Source organism: Mustela nigripes, chromosome 4 (genome assembly GCF_022355385.1).
Source record: "Mustela nigripes isolate SB6536 chromosome 4, MUSNIG.SB6536, whole genome shotgun sequence".
In the NCBI taxonomy this organism is placed as follows: domain Eukaryota; kingdom Metazoa; phylum Chordata; class Mammalia; order Carnivora; family Mustelidae; genus Mustela; species Mustela nigripes.
The window spans coordinates 60356241-60381606 of NC_081560.1; the positions used below are offsets into that span (position 1 = coordinate 60356241).

The 25366-nt window shown below is 38.2% G+C and overlaps 1 protein-coding gene across 6 annotated transcripts in view; it reads left to right on the forward strand.

Annotated features, from left to right (window-relative positions):
* Nucleotides 1–25366, forward strand: part of ETV1 (ETS variant transcription factor 1) — a 93793-nt gene that overhangs the window by 33514 nt on the left and 34913 nt on the right. For all 6 annotated transcript variants that reach the window (XM_059396765.1, XM_059396768.1, XM_059396766.1 and 3 more), the window contains 3 exons: nt 15228–15357; nt 18009–18197; nt 22709–22956. In XM_059396765.1, coding sequence (XP_059252748.1) covers nt 15228–15357; nt 18009–18197; nt 22709–22956 — 567 coding nt within the window. The remainder of the gene's footprint in view (nt 1–15227; nt 15358–18008; nt 18198–22708; nt 22957–25366) is intronic.

A 25366-nucleotide genomic window follows, 5' to 3' on the forward strand; every position in this document is an offset into this window, starting at 1 on the left:
TTTTTTTTTTTTTTTTTTTTTTTTTTTTTTTTTTTTTTTTTGTGCTAGCCAGCTGGCTTTCTTTTTTTGGGCAAACTTTTCTATCTCTGGTGTTCAGAACATATTTTCAACTTTGATTGTCTACCAGTGGGATCTTTTTGAACAGGGAGCCAAGTGGCTAATAATAACTGAATTGATCTCAATCATGTCTTCAGTAGCGTGACATCAGAAGGCTGCAGGTGGATTTCAGCATCGGAATGTGGCTTCCTCCTTATCCACTGTGTTATTTTGGTTCTGAAGCACTCAGGTGATCCATTTCAGACCATGCACATTATAGGCTCTTTTCACATATGGCCTGGTAGAAAAGTGTGTTGGAATTATGAATGAAAAGTGAGTACTCACTAACTTGAAAAGAAAATAGTTTTCCGAGCAGTGTAGGTTCACCAAATGAAAAAAAATAAGATCCTTTTTGGGAGTACATATTCAAACGAGAAGAGCACAAACATTTGGAGAGGTGGAGTGGTAATAGAATTGTATCAGATTTGTGAGGGATGCGTGCAGGTTTAGAGTGTCAGTTGGCTCGGTGGCGGTATTCACTCTCGAGGCTGTGTACCATTTTTCTTACCTCTGGGTTATTTAAAGACTTTTTCAGATCATGCTGATGCATGTGAGATGAAGTCTAAATTTAGAATTCTCTTGCTTTAATTCTGAAGAACACAGGAATAAATTCATTCAAGCAAGTATTTGCATCACTAATTACTTACTCCATTGCTTTTAAAATGATACTGGGTACAATAGTTATACTTTATTTCATAAAAATCTGACTTGTTTGAATACTTGTTCTTAGCGAGTAAAACTTACAAACCCTAGAAACTGCTGGTCTTTTTAGTAATTATTATTCCAAAGTGATGACAGGCGTATTAGTAGTTGGCAGTCTTCTTTGGCAATGAAATATTATCTTCATTTTGTCTTTTCATGTTACTCTGGTCTGTGGAGTAATGAGTGTAAAATTTTAGGTCGGAGCTTCTGTGTTTGTGATTGAATAAAAACGGAAAATTAAAGATCACATTTATCACTTCTTACTTCTTAGTAAAATATCTCGGATGTTTCCATCCACGTGGATTCTCTTCTCTGTCTTGTATCATCGGTCTTCCTTTTTTTTTTTTTTTGGTATCAGATTTCAAATAGTAATAATATATTCCCCCCCTTTTGTTTTTTTCTTGAACTACTTTTTAGAGATGTAGATTGATAGTCTACAGAGGGTGGCACTCGGGGGTTTGTTCTGGAGGGGGCAGAGGATGGAGGACAGAGGATGCCCACATTTTACATGTTCGTCCTGTGGGAAGGACCCATTTTCACGGTCACATGGTAGTGAGGACAAAGCACTCTTGGTGGCTGGGTTTTGTGCAGGGCCCGTCGGTCAGAACCACCTCAGAACCTCTTCATGCTAGACCGAGAAACACCAGTAGTAATGGGCTCTTCCAGCCTCTCCTCAGCTAGGAAGAGTAAGTGCTGTCCAGTCTTTTCCAAATAATATTCTCTATTATTAGAAAGGAATTACAGAATGACCAGGCAGGGAAGTAATATGTATTTTTGTAACTTTGTAGGGCTTCAAGAGCATCCATATTAAAGCGAAGTAAACCGTTTCTGCACAAGAGGTGTTGCATGTTCATCAAGGTCATAACTAGGTCGTTTATTAAGTAGAGCAGTTTTCGAGAGGCATGGATTTTGGGGGGGCATCTTGCTTCAGAACTTGATTTCATTTTATTTGATCTGTTTCTCAGATAGCTGCAGCTTGTTCAGGGTTCAGCCCTGCCAGTTGGATATGAAGTGCTGTATGTTTGGGCTCACTGTACAGAATCGGTTTCCAAAAAAATAGTGTCGTGCTGCTTTCCATCTACTGGACCAGTAGGGGTAGGAAGATCTGATTTGAAGCCAGTGCAAAATGCAGACTGATTAGATTTGGATTGTTCATACATTAGGCCTCCCTTTCCCTGTTCTTACCCTTTTCCAGATGGAAGGACCAGTTTCCTCCCGGGGCACTTTCTTCTGGCAATTAGACTGTGAAGAGGAGGCTCATTTAGGCAGCTACTGCTGCAGTATTGTTAGAATAGGATGGGGCTTTAAAATTTAGACGAGTGAATCAGTATACTCTGTACTCTATTTTTCAATTAGTGGTGCCTACGATGCTTTTGAAATTAGGAATAGAACTTTGTCTTTTGATTCTGCTTTTTGTTTTATTAATATAATAACATCACTTGCAGCTGCTAGAAAGTCGGTGGTCCACGAAACAACTTTTAAAGCATCGAGCGTTTTTAGAATGCTGGCATATCGTATGTACAATTTCTAATGTGCATTATGTACCCTCCCTTCTTGAATATAGTGGATCACACCTGATTTTGCCTTTTCAAGGTGATTAAGGCTCATGAGTCTAAATTTCAGTGACCACGATTTGCTAAAATGCAGTAATGCCCTCAGTTCTTAATGAAGTGTATAGAGTTCTGTGTGGACTCAGAATGTTATGCCCTTTGAATTCTCCTATCAAATCTTTACATTTTCCTCTTCTCTCTGACATTAGTAAGCAGGGACTTACACCCAGACATTAAATTTTAAAGCTGCAAGGAAAGATTGCTTCATCTAATGCCTTCATATTATAGGTAGGAATGGAAGCCTTGGAAGTTTATCTGTGAGCACACAGCTAATTATAGATGAGGTAGAAACTAGTGGATATTACAGTTGACTCTTGAACAACATAGGAGTTAGGAGTGCTGAGCCTGCTCACAGTGGAAAATTCCTGTATAACTTTGATTCCCTCCCCCCCTAACTTAACAACTAATAGTCTCCTTTGATTGGAAACCTTATGCTATTTGTCGATTAACACATATTTTCTTTTTTTTTTTTTTTTAATAAAGGTTTATTTATTTGTCAGAGGGGGCAGGGAGGGACAGAGGGAAAAGCAAGCTCCCTGCTGAGCAAGGAGTCGGATGCTGTAGATGGAGTAATTGATTCCAGGACCCCAGGATCATGACCTGAGCCAAAGGCAGACATTTAACTGACTGAGGCACCCAGGCGTTCCAGCATATACTTTCTGTGTTTTAGGTACTATACACAATTTTCTTAAAGTTATAGAGAAGGAAATATTATTAAGAAAATTATAAGTGAAAACACATTTATACTTCTGTATTGGTCAAAAAATCCACATATAAGTGAACCTGCACAGTTCAAACCCATGTTGTTCAAGGGTCAACTGTGTTTGGTTCCTAATCCAGTGCTCGTCCCACCAGGCCCGCCCTGTTTGCTTTTTCCTTCTCTTGGACAACCTCTTCCTCACAGATCTTCTCCGTATATAATTACTTTGCTCTTGGTGTGTAGTTGATGGGCACAAAAAACAGGATGACATGGAAGAAGTTGGGAAATAATAGTACGACGGCTGGAAGTCGTGTTCCGGCAACATCACTCTATTTCCTTGAGTCTTGCTTTATTCTCTGTGAAAAGAAGTGGTTGAACCAATAGTGGTAGTAACTAATGTTTACTGAGTATTTGCCATGTTCCACATACCATTCTAAGTTCTCATATGTGTTACTCCGCGTAATTCTGACACAGACCCCAAGAGGGAGGTCTCATATTACATAGGGAGACTGAATCACATAAGCAATTACTCAGTTTACCAGAAGTCGTTCAGCATGTCCGGAACAAAGCCAAGCGTCAGGCTTCACACCCTTAGCCTCTCTGTTCTTTTGTTTCTGAATGATCTGTGTGCTCTCTTCTCCATGTTACGGGTTTGAGTGATGACAGCACTGATAGCTTACAGTATTGAGTACTTCCTGTTTTACTTTACAGTGTCTCATTTAATCATATCAGCAACTCCATGAGGCTGGTACTGTTAGTATCTCTTTTTTTTGTTTTGTTTTGTTTTTTAAATAAATGAAGTTAACTGGCTTGCCTCTTCTAGCTGGTAAGCAGCTGTGGAAAATTTGAAACCTGGCAGGTCTAAGTGTCTCTTAGCTCTGCCACTATGCCTTATTGCTGGAGAATGAGTACTTGAGTATTTAAGACACAGAGTAATGTGAGTTTTATGATATTTTTGTTGTTTAGAGGTGATGTGTGTGTGTGTGTGTGTGGGTAAGCGCATACATTAATGGTTTCTTACCTATGTGTTCTCTAAAAAGTAGGGGCCTGGCATGCCAAGGATATAAGGGAGAGTGAAGTGAATTTTGTGCAAGAGATAATGGGGTGCAGAGTGGTGGGTATGGTGGGTCCTGCAGCAAATAGGAAAAGGCAGATCCTGGCTAAAGGGGCAGCTGATCGTGGGCTCAGCTAAGTCCTGCCCTCCTTTTCAGGCTGGAAAGTGGACTTAGTGTTGCTGGATATTGTGTTTTTTTCCTAGAGAAGCTAGAAGTTTGGATTTTTAAATCAGAAAGATTTTGAAGGTGATTTTATAAGATCACAACAAGAAATTACTTGAAACCATTCCATGAGCCAAATGGAAACTTGGGCAACCACTGGTTTGGATCATCAGGACTGGTAGATAAATGACTTTCAGATGAGTAGGAGTTGGCCCTACATCTCCGTATCAGTGCTGTTTTTTGAAGAGAAGCAGCACAGCCCAAACTAGGAACAATTGTCCATTCTATTCTACCTATTCAGATGGCATAATGGCACTTGGTAATATAAAGAAAGTTGAATTATTAAGTGTACTTTTAAGAAATGACTGTCTTGTGAGGCTGTAACATCATCAGAAGACTTTGCCTTGTAGATTATGAGGATTCCTGGTATCTGCCTTCAGCACCAGTTTTCAAGGCTGTGGACTCCTGATTCTGGATGGGGCTGTGGGGTGCAGCATCATCTCTCGGACTTTGTCGAAGTCCATCTATTCAGAAGTACCCCTGGCGGATCCGTTCAGGAGTGTCTGCAGTAGAGTGTGTAGTTGCTGAGACTGATAGGAGTTTGGTACTGGGAAAAAAAAAAATAGTCTGGGGGCGGCTGGGTGGCTCAGTTGGTTAAGCATCAGGTCATGAAGCTCAGGTCATGATCCCAGGGTCCTGGGATCGAGCCCCACATGGGGCTCCCTTCTCAGTAGGGAGCCTACTTCTCCCTTTCCCCTCTGTCCCCTGGCTCTTGCTCTCTCTCTGTCTCCCCATCTCAAATAAGTAAATAAAATCTTTAAATTAAAAAATAGAAGGAAACATAGTTTGGTACCTTCTGAGAAATGCATGCTTTCTCCAAGCTCAGTCCTGGTTTTCAACCTGCTCAGAAGTTTCCTTGCGGGTGCTACGTATTTACTTGCAGGAGCAAGGTAGGACATAGTCATGACTGTCTGCCTTCTAATAAATGTAGCTCCTCTGTAATCATTTTGCCCAACTGAGTTCTACTTGTCATTTCTTTTGTACCATAATTTCTGAGTATAAACCCTAGTTCAGTCCCTAAAACTGGATCATACCTAATGTCTATAATTCAGAAACTCTTAGATTCGTAACAAGGGTAAGAGTTTCCCTTATTTTGCCTTATTTTGTGATTACTACTAAGCCACATCTTATATATTGCCAGAATAACGTCAAAGGGCAAACTAGGTTTGGGATCTCGGCCAACTGGTAATATTCCTTTGAAACCATTATATCATCTTTTTTTTTTTTTGAGAAAAATTTTTAAAAGATTTTATTTATTTATTTGACAGAAAGAGATCACAAGTAGGCAGAGAGGCAGGCAGAGAGAGAGAGGAGGAAACAGGCTCCCCGCTGAGCAGAGACCCAGATGTGGGGCTCGATCCCAGGACCCTGGGATCATGACCTGAGCCGAAGGCAGAGGCTTTAACTCACTGAGCCACCCAGGTGCCCCTCTTTTTTCTTTTTCTTTCTTTCTTTCTTTTTTTTAAATAACTACCCCACTTAAGGAATATTATTTAAGAAAAAATAAATATCACCTTGCTGCGTGATGGTCTAAATTCCTGTCTTGGAAATATTATAGTTAATGTATTTCCAGAAGCTGCAAATAATGGAAAATCGTGAAAACTCGAATCAGGGTCTCTATCCTTAAATGTGTTTCAGTTTGCATTTTGATAGCAGTTTAGAAATGTTATCGCTTGTTTTGTCACGGACATAATTCACATCTTTCTTCAGGCACTGTAAACAAGAGAAATGGTTTAATGGCCCCATAAAGGCACTCTGCTGATATCTGAGATTAGGCCCTTTAGTAATGGATGTTGGTGCGTGTATGTGAGAGTGGTCTGTGTGCACAGTGGGGGCAGGGAGCCACTGGAAGAGGTAAATGTACTGGAAAAGATTCTTTGAGAGGCTCTGAGGCAGCAGAAGTGCCTTCTGTTTTTCTGTGTGTCTTGGAAGATGGATTTACAGAACATGTGACACTATTGTCTTTATTTGTATACAGGCCTTCCCCTTTGCTTCTGGAATTTAACTGAGTACTAATTGAGGTCATTGCCATCCATTTATCACCTGAAATTGAAATGATATTAACTTAAAGTGACTGCTTTTCATCTAGTGAGTGTATTCCCAACTACATATATTTGTGTAAACTCCTGCATGCATTTTTCATGCCATGCTGGTATCTGGCCTTAAATAATCTAATTTATGTATACTGTTTATGTTTTTCCACTTTTACAGTGTTGTTATTGTGTTTGTTTTTATTTGCTGCTATGGCCAAGTGAAAGTGGGTTTTTTTGTTGTTGTTGTTGTTTTAAGCATTTTCGTGTCTATAAAATGATTTGTTTGGACTTTCTTAGTTATATTTTGTAGACGAGTGTAAAAAATTATATGTTATACATAACCAGGTCTATGTAAATGCCTTAAAATCCTTCAAAGAACATCAATTTGTGTTGTGTTGGAGGCTCAGAATCACATCATTTTCATCATCTTGTTCATGTAGACCCCTGTAAATTGGCTACCTTAGGCTGCACACTTGGTTTTGAGAGTCAGTATAAACAAAGGGTTAGTAAAGCAAACTCATTGACCTTTGTTAACCAATTTACCTAAACCTTATCAGTAGCAAGTATCACTGTTCTACCCACTCACTTTGATGTTTTCCTCTCCTTTTTCATTATAGACCATAATCTCGCATGATCGAGAACAGGTGTCAGCAAACTTTTTTTTTTCTGTGAAGGGCCATACAGTAAATTTTTTTTAGAAGGTGCATTTATTTCTTAGAGAGAGAAAGAGAGAGAGAATGTGTGTGTATGTGTGTTCGTGTGCGCCCATGCAAGCGGTAGAGGGGCAGAGGAAGAAGGAGAATCCTGAAGCAGACTCCCCACTGAGCGAGGAGCCTGAAACAGAGCTCTATCCCAGGACCTTGGGATCCTGACCTGAGCCAAAATCAAGAGTCAGATGCCTAATCGACTGAGCTACGCATGTGCCCTGAGACAATAAACCTTTTAGGCTTCACAGGTCGTGGAGTCTCTGTCTCCATTATAAGTCCAAGTAGCCCTAGAGGCCACCTTAGTCAAAGGGTGGGACAGTATTCCAATAAAACCTCATTTACCATGACCTGTGGGAAGCCAGATTGGACCCACATGCTGTTATTTGCCAGCCCCTGTTCTGGAACATCATAAAGTTAACTATTCTAAAGCAGACTTTTTGAGCAGATCAGAAATCTCAACACCAAAATCCGGAGACTCTCATAAAGGTGCCCTATTCCTAGGTTGTTTTTGTTAAAGAACTACAGATTTGAAAATGGTTTTTAAAAAGCTACAGATCTGATTCAAAGAGGTAGTTCTTTTTAGTAAAGAAGTATTTAAAAATGATGGGTTTCTCTCCCAGAGTAATTGTTTTGTACTCGCAGAAATCGGTCCTCTATTTCACTCTCATGATAAGGATTGCGAGGAAAAGCAGAGTGAAAGGTCAGAGTCAAGAAAACTTATTACTGTAATTATATTCACTGTCCACATATGGAAGAGGACCCATCATTTGTGACATTTTGCTTATCAGACTCGATGGGGAAGCTTTAGATTCTGGATGGCAGCATTTTTCCTTAGTGGAATATGAATGGTGTGAACTTTTAAATGGTTTCGGTCACAGTAATAAATCGAAAGAAAGCAGCATGCCTAGGAGTAGGCATGAAATGCTCTGAGAAGTGTTTTGGATACAGGTGGCACAGATATATTATTAAGGTCATATATATAGAAACATGCATCTTCTACACTCATGAATGAATCAAACTTAAAGGAGACTGCCTAATACTGTCTAATATCTTTATGAGAGAAAACACTTTAAAAAATGAAATAAAGCTCTGATTCGGCTTCTTTGAGTTCTTGAAGGTTAAACTGTGTCTTTACTGTTCATCCTTACTCTATAGCTTTACATTCTGTCCCTCTCTCACCACCTGGGATAGTATCTGGGCTGTAGTAAATGAATTAATTAGTGAAAGAATGAATGGATAAACATCTGATAGGAGGTTATAATGGTGCTTCTACGTGAAGGAAACAGTAATTGTGTTTATTCAAAATAAGTTTGAGTGATGTGCTCAAGAGTTCAAGAGCTGTCACCAGAAGTCTAGGGCTCTTTATTCTTAACCTGTTTTGAGTTAGTCCTAGGTCTTGGAATAGATATTAAGCTTAGCTTTTATATGCCTCTTGAAAAAAAATTTCTCAGAAGTGGGAGGTATAATAAAGGTCCTTCTTGTCTTGACTGATGAGAATCAAATACAGTAGGTGAAGAGTCCTTGAAAACTGTAAATTTGAGGGTTTTTTAAAAAACGTCATGGCTAGTATTTTCTACTGTGATTCTAAATTCAACCACAGTTCAGTAAGTCACCACCTATAGTTAAGCGTCTTATCTTTCTTAAATGTATCAAAAGGCAACATCATCTTCACTCTAGAAATAGAAATAGAAATGCAATGTATAGATTAAATTGTTTATTTTCTGGACTAACATGAACCAGTCCATTAAAACAAACATGATCTGTTTTTAGTTTATGATATAAAAATGTTCCAATATCATGATTGTTTAGGAAATTATTCTCATATGAGTAAATTTTTAAATTCATTACCTTCATCCATATTTTAAGGTGTTCAAATGTACTTTGAACCAAAGACATGGTTATATATCAGTATTGTTGTACTCTGGAAAGGTGGAGGGCATTTCTTTGCTCCAGTAAAATGAGGACCAGATTTTGCCTCTGTTCTAGAATGTAGACAGGGAGAAAGGGAAAAAAAAAAATAAATAAAGGAAAGCAAGACGATGCCTCGAAGTTCATGATTCTAAAATGAAAACAATTATTAATTTAACTGATACCTTATGATGAATACCATAACCCCAAGTAAACTTTTAAATTAAGAAGTGGTTAAGTTTATTTTGGAAGTGCACTTTTAAAAGTCCTGGCATTTTGGAGCTCTTAAATTTAACCATTAGGAGAACTCAGTCATCATTAGTCAGCCTTAAGATGTGGTTTTAAAGGTCAAGCCTCCATCAAAGAAAAAATGCAAGATGCGGCTCTTGCGTATTCTTTCTGCTTCTCCTCTTAAAGATCGGGTTGTCCAGAGGAGCTGGGGGTCATAGAAATTTGCATGGAAACACATCTGAGGAATGCCTGCGGAAGACTGTAGATTTCGTAGATACATTTTCTGAACTGCCTGAAGTCAGTGATAAAGATATAAGGGAATATTATTTGCACTGTCACTTCTCTGTAAATGCAATGAAGGAGTTAACTCACTGGATTGGACAAACTGGTAGAAGTAAAGGTTCACTTTAATTAAAACTACCAACAACGCAGACGCACGTCGTTCTCTGTTTCAGACGCAGCAAGGACCGTACAGTAAGCGAAATGAAATGTACCTAGCAGCCTCGGCAGCAGGCTGGAGCCGTGTTCAGTGAAAGTAATTTAATTAGTGTTGATCATGACTCCAGATGATGGTGATTTGATAAGGAATAATTTAGTACTTAACAGCCTTTTACATGCACCAACTCCATGTGGGAAGGTAAAGCAAATTGCACAAAATGAATGTGCTGCTTTCACTTGTGCCTGTGCCAGTGAGCTGGAAAACTGCCTGTTAGCAGACGCTCAGCCTCCCAGCGCAGTGAAGAAATACCCAGCCCGTTCCCGGCTCAGCCCGCTCTGGTGGGAGTCTCTGCACTACCCTTATTTCAGAATAAATAAGAGAAGTCCGTTTTGGGATAGAGAATCTCTAGGAAGCAGGAGAGTGAAAAGGGGGGAAATAAAGTTGCATGTGGTTCTTGTGCAAAATGTTGGAGATCTTCAGGTTGGCTTCCTTTTTCCCCCCACAGCAATTAAAAATTTCAAGCCAACTCAAATTCACTGGATTACTTATTTGTCTTACAATTAGGAAAAAAAAAATCACAGTTCCAAGCACCCGTGATGATTAAGAGGCCCACACACGTTGTATGTGTTAGAGACACATTAATGTTGTGGAGTTATGTTAGTAGGGGAGCCTGAAACTTCTGGATTTGGAGAACCTAGGAAAATCCTCAAGGGTGGGCATGTACTGAATAGAAAGGCATTGTTAGATCTTTTTAATATATATATTTTTAAGTCTTTGCAAGTATTGGGTCTATTTAGGTTCAGCACACAAGGAATCGAGGTATGGGTAATCATCTCAGTGGATTTTGAAATGAGCCCAGTTATGAGAATCACCTAGAAATTTTTGTAAAGGCAGAATCCTGATCTATATCCCAACCTTAGTGACTTGTCATTTCTGCAAGTGGTGTGTAAGTTTGCTTAGGGCTGCCATAACAAGCTGAGTGGCTTAAAAAACAGACATTTGCTATCTTACAGTTCTAGAGGCTTGAGGTGTAGATGAGGGTATTGGTAGTTTGGAGTGCTCTGAGAGAGAAGCCCTTCCACGGATCTCTCTGGGCTTCTGGTGGTTTGCTGGCAGTCTTTGGCATTCCTTGGCTCTTAGAAGCATCGCGTCATCTCCGCCTTCACTTTCATGTGGTGGTGGTCTGTGTAAGGGTCGCTCTATCCTAATGCCTTTTTATAAGGACATGAGTCATACTGGATTAGATTCCACCCGAACTGACCTCATCTTAACTAATCTTCTCAAGAAGGTTACATACTAAGATGTGCCAGGGTTAGGACTTCACCATGAATTTTGGAGGGGGCATAAGTCAAACTCTAATGTCTGGGGTCTGGAAATCCCTGTTTTTTCCCCCAGAGTACTTGGTTAAATTTGAGGATGGGTCAGATTTGAGCTTGCTAAAGTTTAGAGTTCAACTTGGCCTCCGATAGCATTGTGGGAATCCTTACATCCGTTCATCTGAAGTCAAGTTAGGGAACTCATGGAGCCACTCTGAGAGCAGGAGCGCTCCAGACAGTGTCCCCACTATGATAGGTCGTGCCCTTTCTTCTAAGTTGGTGTCAGTAGACATTGTGATAGGAGGCTATCGTTTGGCTAGCAACCATTCGTGATGGCACTCTAGACTTGTCATTCCTCCCCTGACTCATCTGGAATCATTTATCCTGTGAAATCAAAACTGAAACACACTTCCAAGGACCCATTCTCAAATGTCCCTGCTGGAACAGGAAGCCAGTTGTATTAAAATATTCTAAGGTGTGTAGCATTGCTTGGTGCCCTTCCTATTTTTAACCTTTTAGTTGAGATATGCATTCTTTATAATGTAAAATTGTAACTGCACAATTTGGTGAATGTTACATATGTATACATAGTAGTACCACTTAAACAAGGTATAAACTATTCCCAGTACTGTAGCAGATTGCTGGTGCCCTTTCTCAGTAATTAAAACTCCCATTCACTGTCACTCAGTTTGGTCTATTCTTGAAATTCAAATGCTACATACTCTTTTGTGCTTGACTTCTTTTACTCAACTTCACATCTGTATGTTTCTTTGTGTGTCAGTGATTTGTTCTTTGTTATTCCTGCATAGTATTTCTTTGTGTGAAAATGCCGTGAGTTATTTACCCATTTTCCTGCTAATGAACATTTGACTTTTTCCAGTTTTTACTATTTTGAAGAAAGCTGCTATGAACATTCTTAGACATGTCTTTTGGTGAACATATGCAGTCCCTTCTCTTGGACATATCCCTAAGAGTGAAATTACTGGATCATGGAATCCATTTATGTTGCTGCCGTAGTGGATCTTGCCAAAAAGTTTGCCAAGGTGTTGATAATCAATTTATATTCTCAGCAGCATATGTAAAAGTTCCTGTTGACTGTAGGTCTTCCTCAAAGCTTGGTAATGTCAGCCTTTTGCAGCTAAGCCATTCTAGTGTCTGTGTGAGTGTGTGTGTGTGTGTGTGTGTGTGTGTGTATGTGTGTGTGTGTGTGTGTGACAATTATGTGATTTTATTTGCATTTTCCTGAGAAGTAAAGTACCTTTTTACATAGGCGTTTTTTGTTCATTTGTTTGTTTTACCATTTGTACGTCTTCTGTTAAGAACTGTCTGTTCAGGGCTTTTGCCCATTTTAATTGGATTTTTTTTGTCTTATTAATTTGTAATGATGCTCATTATGCTGAATGTGAGCTTTTTGTCAGATTTTTCTATACAAAACATTTTGGAGTCTGAGGCTTATGTTGCAGTCCTTTAATAGTGTTTTTGATGAAGAGGAGTTCTGAATTTTAATGAAGCATACTTTGTAGGTTATTCTCTCTTATGGTTAGTGCTTTTAGAGTCCTGTTCATTAACCCTATTCTCCCTCATGGTCCCAGAGACTTTTAAAATATACTGCTATTGGATATAGTACTCTCTGATAAATCTGGTATTTTGATAAAGGTGATAAACTTTTTATCATACTACAAATTTATTCATTCCTCAGGTCTCATTTATTTTTATTCATGTGTGTTAGATCCGATTTCTCAGGTATAATGATTTGGTGCTACCCTGAATGACAAATGGAATTCCCGGTATGTTGCTACTGCTTTTTCTTTCTTTCTTTCTTTCTTTCTTTCTTTCTTTCTTTCTTTCTTTCTTTCTTTCTTTCTTTTTTTTTTTAATATTTTATTTATTTATTTGACAGAGATCACAAGGAGGCAGAGAGGCAGGCAGAGAGAGAGAGGGGAGGAAGCAGACTCGCCACATAGCAGAGAGTCCGATACGGGGCTCCATCCCAGTACTCTGGGATCATGACCTGAGCCGAAGGCAGAGGCTTTAAACCACTGAGCCACCCAGGCGCCCCGCTACTGCTTTTTCTTAGGAAAGTGTATTACCCACTATGTAATCCAAAGTGCTAAACTTGGGCATTCACATTTTACTGTATATGTTCAAAGTAGTAGTAAGTAGTTGAAAACTATTGGTTAAGAAAGCAACACATGTGTGGTCACTGATTTCATCACACATGTCTATCATTCTAAGAAGTAGCACACACATTCATACACAGAATTTTCTTATGGTACTTTTAATCTTTTGTGGATTTTTTTTCACATTTTAAAAAGTTTTATTGTGCAGATTTGGGACTTAGTCAAAAGGAAAGAGAATGAACTCTGACCTACCCATCAGTCAGCATTTAACACTTATCAATATTTTTCTAATTTGATTTCTCTCTCATACATTACTGTTTCTAAAGAAAAATTCTAAAGAAAATCCCGGGTATCTTAGTATTTCCGTAAATACTTTATGAATCTTTAACTTTAAATCTTTTTTGTGTATAATTGCCATTCCATTATCACATCCAACAAAATGAACAGTAATTTCTTCAATATCTAGTATCTAGTCCATATTTAGTAGTCTTGTCACCAAGTTGTCTTTTTATAGTTGTTGTTTTTTCAAACTAGAATCCTAACAAGTCCTCATGTTTTTAAATCTCTTCTGTCTGAGTGGTTAATAAATTATAACTTTCTGACCTGGTGTAAAGTTAATGAAGTGAGTACCCTTGACATATGAAAACACATGTAATTTCTCCTTTGTTTCTTGTCTTCTACTCTCTACTTTAGGCATGTCAAACTCAAGTATACAAAAAAATACTTTGAAATAGACCACCCAGTGGAATTATTTTACTACTATTTGTGAAGTTTTTCTTAGACAACTAATTTAGGTGAAATTCATTTATTTCTTTGGTAAATGTGTATTCTACAATGTTTCAGATGGCTCTTGAGTACCATAGAACATTTCTGTCTAAATTATGTACATATCCAAACAAATAGCATATATTTGCCCATAGCTTATAACTCTTGATATCAAATTATTATGTTAAATTATATATCATGTTCAAACTAGTAAGGTTTATAATGCTGTCATGTCACAATCAAGATTGAGTGGCACCATAAATTATGAAGTTTCTCTTGTCATATCTTCCTTTATAGAAAACAGAAAGAATTTTTGTGTTTTAATTCGTTCTTATAGGAGTTAGAATAAATTTCCACAATGTGTGTTCTCCTAGTGTTTATTCCTTGATTAATCATTATTCTGCATATTGTACATGAAAATAAAATCCATTTTCATGTGTACTTTATCTTTTTACTAATTTTCCATTTATACTAAAACTTCTAATAGAATCTCTAATAGGAAAAAGAATAAAAACATACATAGTGTTATTTTTTATTGGCTTTAAAGCTGTTTATTCCCAAACATGCATATTTCCTCTAGCCTTCGTATTTTACACAGTGTTTATATTACAGTAAGCATTAATAATATAAGTATAACCATTAAGTCACATGAAAAAGGATAAAACATCATTTGACATAGAAAAATTGTTTTATGGTGGATTACATTTGACAAGTAATTTTCACATACTTCTCACATTGTATATTATAATTCTAAGTAGATAGGCAAGTACATTTACCTTTATTTTATAAATGAACATTGGCCTCAAAGATGTTGAGTTTTTGTCCAAATTATCATCAGTTACCACTGGACCTGCATTTGGATTTTCTTTCTTACAGTGCAGTTGTTATTCCGTAAAACAATTATTATTCATGGGCTTGAGATATTTTCCTTTCAGTAATGCTGAAAATTATGTTCCAGTCCTCACTTAATTCGTGGGTAATCAGTTGAGCCTTTTCTTCTTTATCACTGGAAATTTTTTTGAAATGTTTTTTAAACTTTCTGAAAACTGAGGTTCTAGTATTGTTAATATTAGTTAAACAAATTATAAGTGACTCCCTTTAAGTAATGAGCATTCAAGCACACGTTTTTGTTAAGCAGCGAAAGCAGAAAGAGAATATATATAAAGGGATTCTCTAGAGTCTTTTCTTCTGTGAAATTCATTAAATGTGATTTTTCTTTTTCACTATGAAACGGTGGTGACATTTTAACCAAGAGAATTCGAACAGGCTACTTAATTCCTAACAACGTTTCATTTGTGTGGATATTTTTGTCTTGTTTTCTAGTGGCTTTTCATGGCCTACCACTGAAAATCAAGAAGGAACCCCACAGTCCATGTTCAGAACTCGGCTCTGCCTGCAGTCAGGAGCAGCCCTTTAAATTCAGCTATGGAGAGAAGTGCCTGTATAATGTCAGGTAAATCCATCAGGTGTACAGAGAGGGCGGTGCTTCTTACTAATACAGAAAATCCAGAGTAATATCAATTCCCATGTTCTATTTCATATGAGTTACACCTTCAGGACCTAACAAGCTAATTAGCTAATGTGTTTCCCAAACTCTGAAGAACCGCACACCATCCGATCAGACACTTTTAGGATCATTTGAAAGCAATAATTTTCTTCCAAATTGTTAGTTGCTCTTCTACTATAGTGATGCACCCTGGGTTTGAAAAGAGGGTCTTACTTGGCATGAACAGCTATTGAAAGTTCTTGTTAGAATAAATGCATTACGCACTTTAGACAGAATCTGTAGGAAAAAAATGAAACATTTGGCAGGTCTGAGCAGTACATTAGTTATCTGACAGGCTTTGCAGATGATCTATAAGTTGTGTTCATGGAGAATTGCAATCAAGTTAGAATTTTATAAGGCTTAGTACAAGCCATTATCTATTAAAAAGCCAGTTGTTCCTTTTGATGATAATAAAGGGTGGAGCAATAAAATTACTTTGTTCATTTGTTAGAAGATTTGATAACATATATGTTCATTAAAAACCCTTCGCAGTAAATTGCGTTCTGTTACTTTTCATACTGGCCCTCTAATTGCAGGAGGAGAAGTTGGCTCTGTATATTGGGTATCATTATTCTCAATTACAGTAAAAACTTAGTTCTTAAAAGTAGCTCGTTTGGAAACTTAGGAACATGATTACAAATATTTGCAGTTTTAGAAGTTCCGTAGATTGAAGTTCGTAATACATTATGATCCAAAGGAGTGTTCTATTTTCTCATATATTTACAGCATGTAGTGTTATATCCAAGATGTACAAGATTCAAGAGACTTAGATTTGTGCAATCCCATGGCAGCTGACCAGCGTTGGGATATATTCTATTGCTATTTGTTGTTGCAGACTTGTCTTCTATGTCTACTTTTCTAGGAGGATCACCACAGCCTGATAGAATGAGCCAGCTCACTTGAAACTACAAAGCTTTTATTTAAAAAGATCTCTTGTAGAAGCCATTAAAGCATACTGAGTTCAGTTAAAATCATATTGATCAATCTAAGTTTTATTTGTTGTGTTTTTAATTTTTGCATTTTTCTAAGTACTGTGTATTCACGGACTAATTATTTAACATACTGAAAAATTTCAAGTTAATGAACAGATAGATAAGGGCTTGTCATTGCATCTAGCATTGATCAGAAGTGTGACTGTGAAATTGCTCCTGCTTTGTATGACTTATCTGGCATTCATAAATTAATAGTAGATGAATCACCTGAATAGTTTAAGATCCTTTTGGGGACCAGTAATTTTTACAGTGGTATATGGATTAAATCCTGATACTTCCATTTCTATATGAACAATGTAACTCAATACAGTATTTCATGGAGGGAAAAAAAAAAAGTAGTGTCCTAGGACAGAAGACAATGTCATTTTTTTCTTTTTACATGGGAATAAGACAGGCAGATTATTTTGTAGAAGTGTTTTCTCATTCAGAAATATTGGTAGAGGAAATAGGTAGAACCAAACATCATATGAGTACTCTTGACTTTACTTTGAAGCCAATGGTTGACTTAACCCAGCACGCACTCCCACAGTTCTGTGAAGTATTTTTGTGCTTGGATGTGATTCTGTGGTATAGATGTAGCAGCTGAATTAATTATTTTATAAGTTAATCCAAAAAGAATGTTTCTTTTTTAAAAAGGAAAAACTATGTATTGATAATTGCTTTTTATTTTAAAAGAAAATGTGTTATTTTAACCTAGGAATACCTTTCTTATTCGGAAATTTAAGTAAAATTTATTCCCAGGAAAACATTTTTTAGATTGTAAAAATTAGTTAACTCATATCCCCAGGAGAAAATGCAGCAAAGGAAATCAACTTAAATCCATAGTGTATATAAAAACAAACTTACTCATTTTATTCCTTGGTAATTGTGTTTAGAAATTAGACAATGACAATAGGACTTTCTTTTTAAGAACCTCATTTTGTACCTATTCTTATAATCCAAGAAAATTTAACTCTATCAGAAGCATTTTAATTGGCCCCATTACTCTTTATTATCTCATGTGAGGAAGTTAATGCCAGGCATCATTTATTTTATATAAAAAAATGAAAATAAGGCAAAAGTATGGCCTCCTTAAAAATTATATCACAAATAAAGGCAAGCCAGGAATGGTCTCTTTCTTATGAATTTCAGGTTAATGTTTTGTTCTAAAATCTTATGTGATATGGAGCGATGATCATATCAGAAATATTTAATGATTTAGAAAAGATGTATCCAACTTGCTCAAGGAGACATATCAAAAATGGATACATCAATAATTATTTCCATAGTTCCACTGCTCTCATAGACAGTGATTTTCTGTATGCTAAGTTGTTTGTATAGGTATTAAAATACCTGATTTTTAATTAATGCTGATACAGAGTTATATATTAATTATCCTCTTTTCTTTGTAAGTGGTGGGTGATTCTGAAGATCATGTTTTAGGATTATAAAAATCCAATACATTGAAAATTCTCACTTCCTTATGACTTGAGCTTAGAATATTTTTTGCTTTTCTTGGGTTGGAAGAAAAATTGTTTCATCGTTCCAAAGAAACAGATGTTCTCTTCTCTTTTGTTCCTCGGGTAGTGCCTATGATCAGAAGCCACAAGTGGGAATGAGGCCCTCCAACCCCCCAACACCGTCCAGCACCCCAGTGTCCCCACTACACCATGCATCTCCAAACTCCACTCACACTCCGAAGCCAGACCGCGCCTTCCCAGCTCACCTCCCTCCTTCGCAGCCCATACAAGATAGCAGCTACCCCATGGACCACAGGTAAACTGCAAATACTGTGTTTTTTGTTTTTTTGTTTTTTTTAAATGTTTTTAGCATCTTGGAAGAAATGTCTATTACTCATTCCTAAGACCTGTGGTAGATTTAAGGTGAGCATTTTAATTTTGTACATCTTTGCAAAATATTTTTAGAAAGAGCTTGCCCTATCTGTATTTACAAGTAATTTGTGGAGTAGGTCATTTATAAACATTTAAATTGGTTGCTAAAGTGGAAACTTAATCTATATACCGACATTTGAACATTTCCCTTTCGCTTTGCCTGAATTAAATTGCCTCACTTAAACTTTAAATCAGATCATCCCATTTTTATGAGCATATGTGTGTACTTGTTCTATAAAGTTAGGAGACTAATTTTAGTAGGTGGCTTATGGAATTAGGTTCTTTACCTTAGATTGAATGGTTTAGCTGTACATAGTTTTGCAGAATAGAAGTTATTTGATTAAAACTATTTTTCCATCCTTTCCAAGTGATGAATATTTAATGTCAGTGGATACATGACTCTGGACACTGAGAATATAAAGTTAAGAGTCAGAGGCTGAATTTTTATTACATAGAAGGAAGACAAGAGCCAGAATGCGGAGCTAGGGAGTATGCTTTACAATATTTAAGTAAAATATTGGAGTTCCTTTGGCACTTTTAATAATACAGCTTAAAACACAGGTGGAAGGTATATGGCATCCTTCCTTTCCCTCGTGCCTTGCAAGTATATGGAGCCAGTGGTGTGCGGGGAAATGTTTAATAATGGGCTCTATGGGAGAAAAGCCAGAAGACGTCATCTGTGGCATTTGATACGTCTATGATGTAAATACTGACTCTGGGCGGTGGTTGGGAGGGCTCTGAAGGTGGAGTCAGAAAGAGATGTGTAGTAGCACACCTTTATTTAATATTTCTATCTAATAGATAAAACGGATGTAAGCTCTAGAACATAATTAGTAGTAACAGGTAGTAAAATAATTTGCAAGGGATGAGTTTTTTTGTTTTTTTTTCCCCCCTCAAGGGATGAGTCTTAAGCATGTATGGCCTTTGTTTTTAATATAATATTTAGAAAGTTATAAATTGATGTCATTTCATTCTTAATCATCCCATGTTTAACATTAGGGGTTTCACCGTATTTCTGAAAATTTAACAAATAAGCCAGTGCAAACTGGCTCTGAACACACCATTATAAAAATAACTCAGCCAAAGGAATCCTCTGGATCAGCAGAGGAAACCAGAAGATGTGTCACTGGCAACTTTCTGAAAATACGGGAAGACTCAGATCTGCTTTTTATGGGTTATTTAATGTGATTCAATCTCAAATTCAGTGAAATCTCTTTGGGTATGATGGATGAGATTACAGCGTTCTTTACAATGTGAAACTAAGCCGCATCTTCGCTACCTTTGTTTCCATCACTGAGTCCTTTTGTGCTTTGGTTATGAAATGCCTCCTGTGATCTTTCCCTCCTCATTCCAAGGACTGGAGACCTTGTCAGAGTGTGATGGTATGTGCATCTGTGTAAACAGTTTTGTAAATACAGATGAAAGAGATCTTATTGCAGGGTGGGCCATTAAACAGACGCACATTGTGCCGGACTGAAAGGGAGGAAGAGCACAAGCAAGAAAGGCAAGTTTTATGTTGCCCGCTTGCGGGGACTTCCGCGGGTGCCCAGCGCATGAGGCTCGCCCCCTTGCAGCGAGTGCCAGCATCACGGTGTGGTCGTCGGCCCATCGTGTGGCGCAGTGACATCTTCGGGAAGGTGACTGCTGAACAAGCACAATGCCTGGGTTTAGGTGACCTAACGTGAAAGGCTCTAGCCAAATCCATTTTAGTTTCTCTACTTGAAGTCAAATATTGGAGACTGAGAACAGCCGGCCCGGAACTATAAGAGGGAAGCTCGGGGTCTTTTCCCGCTGCCCCCCACTGAGTTTTGAGGACAGTACCAGCTGGCCAATCCCGGGAAAATCTCTGAAGCCGTATGTTTCTGAGGAGGATTTCTTGGAGGGTTCCAGCCAACAAATGACAGTCCTTCGGTTATAAATGGCAAATTTGCTCTGGGAACAGATCCTTTCTCCAAATAGCCCCCTCCAGCCCGGGCACCCCGCCTCACTCTGGGAATGCTTTATGGCCAACTGGGCTGCACCCTGCTTCCTTTCCTCAGGCTCATTCTGTTCCTTGGGCCAGCCCTTTGGCACTTGTTCCTGAACCTACTGTGCAGAAGCCCTGTCTCTCTCTCTCAGCGTTTCCCGCCACTTATGCACTGTTTTTCTGTATCCAAGAATCATCAGCGTGCTCTCCTTATGCATTAACTCTCTTCGCAAAGCCCCTTGAGTCACTTTACCTTTATCGTCGCCCAGGGCCTCCTAAGAACAGCAAGAGACACTTGTAGCTTCCTGGGAAGCCTGCGTGTTGAATATATATGTGGTCCTCAGCAGGTACCAACTAGAATGGGGTCGACTCGTAGAAACAAATGGCTTGATTCCTTACAAAGCTTTTAGTATAAGTATTATTAACTTCCTTTTAAGACTTTAACAAGTGAGCTGGTTTCTTATTTTAACTTCAAGTTACAATTTTCTGATTTACTCCTTGACAGTTCTTAATGATAATTTCTGTTTCTTTTTTTGGCTAATGAAATAAGCAAGAGAAGGGAAGTGAATGCAGTTCCAGTCAGCCTGTTTTGCAATATCCGAATTTCCAAGTTTATTTTCTGCAGGTGTAGGTGGAATTTCAGTGCTTTTCTGTGACAGCCAGTAAACTTAGAGTTAAATCATGGGATGGAGAGGAAGGAGTGTTTGTGGAAATGCTAAAGCGATTGCTTTATCATTCTTTAGCTTTTACCTTGTTTTCGTTTTGTATTATTACAATTAAATGTTAACTTTCCAAATTAAAGTCTCAGGAATGCTTTTAGTGTTGGCGGGTTGGTTAATAGGTTTATATTTGGTCATAGAAATGTTAGGTAGTTTATTTTTAAGCACTCTTGGGGTGTTTTAGAGTACTTTTAAATCTTTAATTAATCCACATCTTTGTGGTGGGTCAATGATATTATAGATGAGAAACACAGAACTGAATGATTATGTGATTAGCCAATCATTTCACAGCATAACCAAGACGGAAGGAAGATAGGGACTCACTGTCAGCCTTCTATAGAGGGCTCAGAACTCCCTCAGGACCCCGCAGCACAATCTGTCCCAAATCTATTCAGCACATACTTCTCTCCATCTGTATATTTGACAATATATATTTTTTTATTTTTAAATTTTTAAATTTTTAAAATTTTATTATGTTGTGTCCCGACATCATTAGTTTGGGATATAGTGTTCCATGATTCTTTGTTTGTGTGTAACACCCAGTGCTCCATGCAATACACTTATTTTTACCATTCTGGTATTTTGTTTGAAGCTATCAGAAGCGTATGTGTTCATGCTGCTGTTTGACAGCAAAGAGGTGGTCTTTAAAAACCAGCTCAGATTTTAGCCTCTATGATATTTTCCTGCTTTATTTCTCAGTGTTCTTTAGAACACTGTTGAAGATTTTAAGAGTCCTGCCCATTTGAGACGAGGGTCATTCCTCTTGCTTCCTCAGTAATTGATTGGTAAGGGAAGGAAAACCAGTTAAGTAGGTTGATTTTTTGGTATGTTTGTTGATTAGTTTGGTAGCAGTTAAGAGATAGAGGATGTACTTTGGAATCAGATTCTGGTTTTCCTGGTATGTATTTTTTGTTATATAAATACTAGAGACCCTCTTAATATAGAAATTTGGTAGATGATCCAGTTTGTTTATAATTGGGCATTTTAGCTGTCAGTGGGTTTGTTTCCTCAAAATAATACTCTCCTGTTCCTACCCAAAGCACACCTTTAATTCACTGTGATTTTCCAAAATGGTGCTGCAAGGGACAGTTTATCAAGGAACACAAGTCATATTGTGATAAAAAAATACGGTGTTAGGGTGCCTGGCTCAGTGGGTTAAAGCCTCTGCCTTCCGCTCAGGTCATGATCTCAGGGTTCTGGGATTGAGCCCTGCATTGGGCTCTCTGCTCAGCAGGGAGCCTGCTTCCTCCTCTCTCTCTGCCTGCTTCTCTGCCTACTTGTGATCTCTGTCAAATAAACAAATAAAATCTTAAAAAACAAAAAAACACAATGTTACTGACCTAGGAAGGAGAAATCCAGTCCTTATTAAAAATTTGCCCTTCGGGGCACCTGGGTGGCTCAGTTGGTTAAGCATCTGCCTTTGGCTTGGGTCATGATCCTGGAGTCCTGGGATGGAGCCCGAATCAGGCTCTTTGCTCAGCAGGATCTGCTTCCCCCTCTGCCTCTTCCCCTGCTCATTATCTCTCTCTCCCTCTCTTGTTCTTCCCTACCCCCAAGAAAAATAAATAAATAAATAATCTTTTAAAAAAATATTTGCACTTCGGGTCAGTTGGTATCATGCCCATTAACAAAGCAGTTGAAACTGTAGCAATATTTTAAGGAGTGTTCCTCGTTACCCTTTTATTTAAAACATGCTCTCTTATTTCCCAGGTTTCGCCGCCAGCTATCTGAACCCTGTAATTCTTTTCCTCCTTTGCCGACAATGCCAAGGGAAGGACGTCCTATGTACCAACGGCAGATGTCTGAGCCAAACATCCCCTTCCCACCTCAAGGCTTTAAGCAGGAGTACCACGACCCGGTGTACGAACACAACACCATGGTTGGTGGTGCAGCCAGCCAAAGCTTCCCTCCTCCTCTGATGATTAAACAGGAACCCAGAGACTTTGCATACGATTCAGGTAGGCCCATACTTTACATTACATTTAAGACATTTTTTTGCTGGTCTGTCACTCTGATTGGTGTTGGCATCAGATTGGGTAGCTCATGACCATTTGGTGTGGCATCTCTCTGATTTTATCCCTTCTTTGAGTCTTTCTACGTGAAGTTGGACTATCAAACCATTTTGGCTTGAGCTGATGGTTGACGTAGTGCCTAGAAATGAAACCAGTCCAGAGAAAAGTGTAATTTGTAAAATTAGGCACACTCTTAGTCCAAGAGAGTAACATTGTAACTCTTTTCTTCATTCTGGCTTTTTTTCCAATTCGCTACTAGAGCAATAATAATAGCAGTACTTCCAGAAAGTAATATATTCTTTTGTATTGGCTCATTCATTGCTTATAACTGTTTGCTATTTTCCTTTACTGATGGCAGTAAAGGTGGTCCAAAAGCAAGGATTCTTACATATTAGAAGAAGAAGAGCAAAAATACAATATCTGGGTTTCAAAATGGTTTATTCATAGAGTTTAGCTTTGGTCTCACTGTACCAGAAAGACCCCACATCATATCAAGATGGAGAAAGGGGGTCTTCTGAAAGGAAGGAAATGTAAATTGGTTACAAATATTATCACCAACTTTGGTCAGGCTTGGGAAGAATTATTTAATTCATCTCATTTTCACCCATTATAATCGCAACATCAGGATGTCTGCTTTTCAGACCTCTCAGGAATTTTGAAAGAAAGTATGAAATAAAAGCTAATATTTAAATGAAGGGCACCATGTTCTTACAGAACATTATTAACATTATTATAACTGGTGAAAAGATGGTTGTGGACTTGGAAATACTTGAAAACAATGTAATTTCCTCTTGTTGAGATGCAACGTTATGGTTGTTCTTAGTGAGGAACTGTTGCTTCTCTAGGAATAACTGCTGAGTTTTTCTATCTGTTCTACCTGAGGAAAGAAAATTGTCTCTCATTTGTGCTCTTAACTTGCATAAAGTCACCTGTTTTGTTAAAAATTTCTCTTGAAGTTCAGCAGAAGGGGAACCCTATAGCTCAGAGTCTCCCTTTGGCCATCCTTCTTCTTTGGGCAAGAGGTTCAAAGGATTGTCCAAGAAATTGCCTACTCAGAGGTCATGCCTCCACCTTTGGAAAGAGCACCAGCTACCAAGGACCCATGAATTCCCTGCCTGAGGGGCCCTAAGTCCACTTCCAGAGCCCAAGCAGTCACATCCCAGGCTCAGTATTGTGAAGGCAGAACATACTGCCCCTGTGTCCGCTCTGAGGTTCAAGGAAATAGCCACTGAGTAGCTGTTTGTAGCTGAATGAGGATGGAGTTTGGATGCACCCATGGGCCTGCCTGAGCTGCCCATACTAGGTGGTGCAATGTGGGGTTATGGGATAGGAAAAGAGACAGGAAGTGACGTGAGCCGGGGTCTCAAAGACTAGAATAGAAGCTGATCCCCTGCCATCCTATTCCAGGGCTAATCTGATAGATTTCCTCAAATTCTAAAGTCTATGTGGCCTTCCAGTTCTTGCGAATGGTATATTTCCAAGGCACGGGAGGATGAAACATGTTTATTTATCTGTTTGTTGGTTGGTTTACAATTTAAAAAATTTAAACATATGGCATATGAGGGCCTTTATTTGAATGCTTGCCTCTCATGCTCTGTAATTTGGAGACTAAATGTACCTGAAATGTACCATAGTGGTTTCAGTTTAGAATTTTGTATATTTTTCATAGTTTCCATCCATCATTAAGAACCCTGTTATATAATGGATTTTACTATAGATGGGATTCATTTTTCTCTGAAATTTCAAATCTTCCCCCCCCAACCATATTTTATTTGCTGCACAGTTTTTTGAAGTCACCATGACTTCAAGAAACTTTACATAGAAAATACATATAAAATAGCCCAAATTATTTGTTCAAAAGGACTTATAGAGTACAGCATTTAGAGAGTATCTATGTGTTCTAGAAATGTTTTTATGTGTATCATCTAGCAAGATTGACATTGAAACCATTTTCTTGATTCTGTGGTTAGCTCCATATAAATCTCTTTTCCTCATATTTATGTTACGTGTAAAATTATGTATAACATGGTGTGGAGAGTGTGTGACTCTTCTTGAGAAGATACATTATTGGTGGACCGTACGTGGTATGAACTTCAGAGTTTGTCAGTGTCCAACCCTCCAAAGCACAGATGTAGGCGAAAAACATAGTCCATGGCTTAGCTCAGGCTGCTCTAATGACTGGGAAGCCTCAACCAATGACCGGGAAGCTTCAACAACACACATTTATTTCTCACGGTTCTGCATGCTGACAAGTCCCAAGGTCAGGGTGCTGGCAGATTTAATTCCTGGGAAGGACCCTCTTCCTGGTTTGCAGATGGCCACCTTCTCACTGTGTCCTTATGTGACAGAGAGAGAG